The sequence below is a fragment of the Bidens hawaiensis genome, unplaced genomic scaffold (genome assembly GCF_021521415.1).
Source record: "Bidens hawaiensis isolate Kalapana, Puna unplaced genomic scaffold, B.hawaiensis_p1.1 tig00060215_1, whole genome shotgun sequence".
NCBI classification, from domain to species: Eukaryota; Viridiplantae; Streptophyta; class Magnoliopsida; order Asterales; family Asteraceae; genus Bidens; species Bidens hawaiensis.
The window spans coordinates 12,200-17,203 of NW_027500859.1; the positions used below are offsets into that span (position 1 = coordinate 12,200).

The 5,004-nt window shown below is 37.8% G+C and overlaps 1 protein-coding gene across 1 annotated transcript; it reads left to right on the plus strand.

Moving 5' to 3' along the window:
- Nucleotides 1-1,188: 1,188 nt before the first annotated feature.
- LOC143602950 (syntaxin-52-like) lies at nucleotides 1,189-3,392 on the plus strand. The gene is made up of 5 exons (XM_077079903.1): nucleotides 1,189-1,409; nucleotides 1,489-1,694; nucleotides 1,817-1,917; nucleotides 3,114-3,158; nucleotides 3,254-3,392. Exons 1-5 carry the CDS (start codon nucleotides 1,195-1,197, stop codon nucleotides 3,383-3,385), a joined length of 699 nt encoding a protein of 232 aa, XP_076936018.1. The 5' UTR covers nucleotides 1,189-1,194; the 3' UTR covers nucleotides 3,386-3,392.
- The last annotated feature ends 1,612 nt before the right edge of the window (nucleotides 3,393-5,004 follow it).

Consider the following 5,004-nt stretch of genomic DNA (forward strand, 5'->3'; position numbering starts at 1 on the left):
TTATTATGGTGAATTTTATTTTCAATAAAAATGTCATATGAAAAAGTTATAGACGTATAAAAATGATGGGAGAATTAACGTGTAACTTGCATGTGGAAAGAGAAAATGTGTATTTCTACTTTTATATCATTTTTCTTTTGATCTCTACTTGACACATACTAATTAGTTATGACTTCTCACACTTTTAATTTTTGTTGGGCTTTGTATAAGCTCAACCAATGTATTTAAGCTAATAAGCATAAGCTTAAAAAACTAAACCAAAAACATCAAGTTAAGCTTATTTAAAAAAAAAAAAAAAAAAAAGCTAAAAAAGCTATAAGCTTGAACACCCCCTTAATCATGTTTCATAATATATGATATTAATATTTGTTTTTATATAACGAGTCATTATAACGTAGCCGGCCCGCCGGTCCAAGTCCAAGTGTCCAACCACATTATGAATGAAGTTGCACGTCAAAGTAAACGTAGACGACGTCGAGGAAACACAAACACAACCTCACCGGTTAAAGCTGACGTCAATCATCATTCATCATCCTTTAATATAATATAATAGTTTCTTCATTTCAATCACTTTAACCGATCTCTTTAGGTAATATTTCTCAATTTTCTTCCAATTTCTTCACCCTTTAATTTGCAATCCTATCGGTTGGTTATACGTCAATTGATTCCAATTCAATACCCTAAATTCGGAGAATTTGGGAATTGTTTAGCGATGATCGCTTAATTTTGAAATAGACATTGTTTTCGTCCTTACGGATGACCTAGAAACCCTAATTTCACAGATCCTCCTATTAATATCCGAATTGTGGTTCGTTCAGTTGTGCTCACGAAAGTTCAGTAATTACGTCGTTAATGCTTTGTTTATTAAAGGATTTTTAATGACTTTTCTAATCTTATCATATAGATTTACGGAAATTATTCACTATAAAACAAATATATGCATGATTTTTATGTGATTAATTTATACATATAACCGTTGACACTTGACACTAACCGTTCTTGGTTGGTTAGCCAAATCAAACAAAAACATTCACGAGTAAGTTCATTTTAATGAACTAACATGAAAATGCGTTCTGTTAGCTGTTCGCTTGTTCTATAAAAGCTTAATGGACGAACATGAACAAGGCCTTGTTTGGCACTTCAGCTCGTTTACAGCCCTAGTAATTGGGGTTTTCGTTGTTTCTATTCAGAACAATGGCTTCTTCTGCGGATCCATGGATGAGAGAGTTTAACGAAGCCTCCAAATTGGCTGATGACATCACCGGGATGATATCAGAGAGGAGTTCGTTTGGTACAGGACCAGAAGCACAACGTCATTCGTCTGCTATTCGGAGGAAGATTACAATATTAGGAACTAGACTTGATAGCTTGCAGTCTCTTCTCACAAAGCTTCCTGCTAAACAACCTTTGTAAGTATCTTGATTGTGTGTTTTTCGAAGCTTTTACAAAACCATCTAAATGTTAATAAAGTGTTTTTGATCATTGTAGAACGGAGAAAGAAATGAACAGACGCAGAGATATGCTTGCAAATTTGAGGACGAAAGTGACACAGATGGCATCTACATTGAACATGTCAAGCTTTGGTAATAGGGATAGTTTGCTTGGACCCGATACTAAGCAGGCCGGTGACAGGGCGCGTGTATCTGGTTTGGATAACTCGGGTATTGTTGGGCTTCAGAGACAAATTATGAGAGGCAAGCTATTCTTATTATTTTTATCGTCATTATTATTATTATTATTATTTCTTACACGTTGAACAAATTTTGTACAAGTTTTGTGGTTATTAATCATGTTATTTAGAAATTTCTTTATGCAGAGCAAGATGAAGGTCTAGATAAACTGGAGCAAACAGTGATTAGTACCAAACATATTGCTTTGGCAGTCAATGAGGAACTTGACTTGCATGCTAGACTCATTGTATGCCATTCCTATTATTTTCATTATGTTATTATACTTTGTTAAAAGGTTAATGCCAAACCAACATACTTTCTTATTTTGGAACGAGAACCTTAACCTAGTTTATATTTTGAATTGTGATGTTTTTTTTATTATTTTTGAATTTTTTCTGAGGGGTTTTTGATCTTAAAAATAAAATAAAACCCATCAGAAAAAAATTAAAAAAAAATAATAAAAAAATTATAACTCAAAATATAAATTAAAAAAAAAGTACAAAAACTAAAATGGTTCTTTCGTTGTCCTTGTTCTATAAAAAAAAACCACCGAGAAATCGAACCGAAACCAAGAAAATCGACGAAAATGAAACAAAAAACCAAAACTAAACCAAGTCAATCAAAATCGAAAAAATCAATCAAAACGAAACTAAAAAAGTTGAAGCCAAACAAAAACGAAAAAAAAAACTAAAAACAAGTCCGGAATCGGCCAAAAAGAAACAAAATAAACCAAAACCCAACTCGTCCGGAATCGGCCAAAAAGAAACAAAAGAAACCAAAACCCAAGTCGTCCCGTGTGAAAACTCGTGTTGGCTTGAAACCTGAAACGAACCCGTTTCAATCTTAAACCTGTTTCGTGCTGAAACTTGTCTCGTGCGAAAACCCGTTCTGATCTGAAACCTGCCACATTTCCTTAGGTCACCAACCCCCATTGACCCATTTTTTGAATTTGTCGACTCATTTTGACCCAAAAATAACAAGATGGAATTTCAAATGACCCGTTTTGACCCATTTAGTTAAAATCTCTATCCCAAACCAACCTATTTAATTTTTAAAACAACCCAAATTGACCCATTTGAAATTGTTTGGGTCAAGATGAAATGGTGGCATTTCAAGTGTGTAAAAATGATGACATGTATAATTGTCTTGCTATACAAGACAGTATGCATATAGTTAGTGTTGAGAGTCACTTCATCAAATTTTAACTGCATATAGTTAGTGTTGAGAGTCACTTCATCATATTTTAATTGGTTTAAGAGGTAGCAAGCCGTTATTTTAAAATTTCTCTCAAAAAGTACACACATTCTAGACAAGTTTAGAGAATTTAATACGCCAAAATTTGGTTCAGAGACGTTTTTGCACAAAATGAGAAAGCAAGTTGGTTTTTTATGGTATTTACAATTTATTAACGGTTATACTTTTATGCTCTTTTATGATATGTAGGACGACCTTGATGAACATGTAGAAGTTACAGATTCCCGACTAAAGGTTACATATTTATACAAACAAAGAAATCTTTTGATCATTACAAATAATGAAATTGTGTTTTGACAATTTTATTTTGGTCTTTTTTGGAAAAACAGAGAGTGCAGAAGCATTTGGCCATTCTAAACAAGCGTGCCAAGAGTGGTTGCTCATGCTTTTGCTTATTATTGTCGGTGGTTGGGATCGTTGGACTCGTTTTGGTTCTTTATTTGATCATAAAATACTTGTGAGGCAGAGCTATGTCAGTGTGAGAACCGGGGTCTCATATTGTTGATTTGAGTGCTTTGCTTTTGTTACAATTTGTGTATTATATATTGATTTCTTGATGTTATATTGAAGCTGTTTTGTGCTACCAAATAACAATTTCAAGCTGGTGAACATTCGTTGTTTTGGTGATTTATTGTGATAATATAATGTGCTTAATGTTCTGTCATTGACATTAATATAGAAAAAGATAATAATATATTCTACTTTATTATTTAAAAATTACGTTATATATTATCGAACATTGTATTGTTTTGATCATGCCTTTTAGAGCTGTTAAACTAATCGTGTTGTTCGTGAGTTGTTTGAGATCGGCTTGAAAAAAAAATGACTTACATTGAGCTGAATCTATATAGATCAAGCCAAAAAAAGCTCGTTTAATATATGTGTTGAAACTTCACTTATAGAGATCGAGGACTTCTAAGTCAAAACGAGCTATTACTTAGGTGTTGTTTGTTTTTGAAAACAAAAATTTTCTACAATCTGATTTCATCTAATTTAATGTCTGCAACTGAAGATGTGGTCTGAAGTCTGCAATCTGAAAATATAAAACAGTTTGTTTTATAAACTGGAAATCGTCTGCATAAGCTGAAAATCAGTTACCTATCATATATATTACAGTAGATAACGTTTGTAGACTGCTAAAATAATTGGTAGTGGTGTACGAACTATAAAAGTGGGTCGTGGTAGACGATTGTGGTAGGCGGTGAACGGTGGGTGGTGGTGATGGACGGTTGTGATGGTGGGTGGTGGACGGTGATGGGGGCCAACAATAGGTGGTGGTGGTGGTGGGTGGACTATGGTGGTGGTGGATAGTTGTGGCGGGTGGTGGTGGCGGGGTGGTGGTGGCGGGTGGTGGTGGCGACGGACGGTGGGTGGTGGTGGTGGTAGTGGACGGTGGTTGTGGCCGACGGGGGGTGGTGGTGGTGATAGGCGGTGGTGGTGGTGGCGGGGTGGTGGTGGTGGCGGCAGACGGTGGGTGGTGGTGGTGGCGAGTGGTGGTGGCAACGGACGGTGAGTGGTGGTGGTGGTAGTGGACGGTGGTTGTGGCCGACGGGGGGTGGTGGTGGTGATTGGCGGTGGTGGTGGTGGTGGCGGGGTGGTGGTGGTGGCGGACTGTGGGTGGTGGCTGGTGGTGGTGGATGGTGGTGGTGGCGACGTACGGTGGGTGGTGGTTGATGGTGGTGGTGGTGGTGGACGGTGGTTGTGGCCGACGGGGGCGGTGGTGGTGATGGACGGTGGTGGTGGTGGGTGGTAACGGTGGTGGTGGTGGTGGTGAGTGGTTGACGGTGGTGGTGGCAGACGGTGGGTGGTGGTTGATGGTGGTGGTGGCGGCAGACGGTGGGTGGTGGTAGTGGTGGACGGCGGCGGAAGGTGGTGGTGGGTGGTGGTGGCGGGGGATGGTGGGTGGTGGTGGTGTTGGACGTTGGGTGTTGGTACTTGATATGATGTTAAGAAGTATGAAGAAGTGTGAAAATGGTAAAAAAAACTTATTTTTTAAGACCTTAAAAGCAGTTTTCAGATCTTAAAAAAAAAACAAACAGTCTTCAAGAGCTTATGTCTGTGCACTCGCAGACATAGGCTC

Coding starts and splice junctions, on each gene's coding strand:
- LOC143602950 (XM_077079903.1), top strand. CDS start 1,195: ATGGCTTCTTCTGCGGATCCATGGATGAGAGAGTTTAACGAAGCCTCC. Junction 1,410..1,488: donor CTTCCTGCTAAACAACCTTT/GTAAGTATCTTG, acceptor TGATCATTGTAG/AACGGAGAAAGAAATGAACA. Junction 1,695..1,816: donor TCAGAGACAAATTATGAGAG/GCAAGCTATTCT, acceptor TTCTTTATGCAG/AGCAAGATGAAGGTCTAGAT.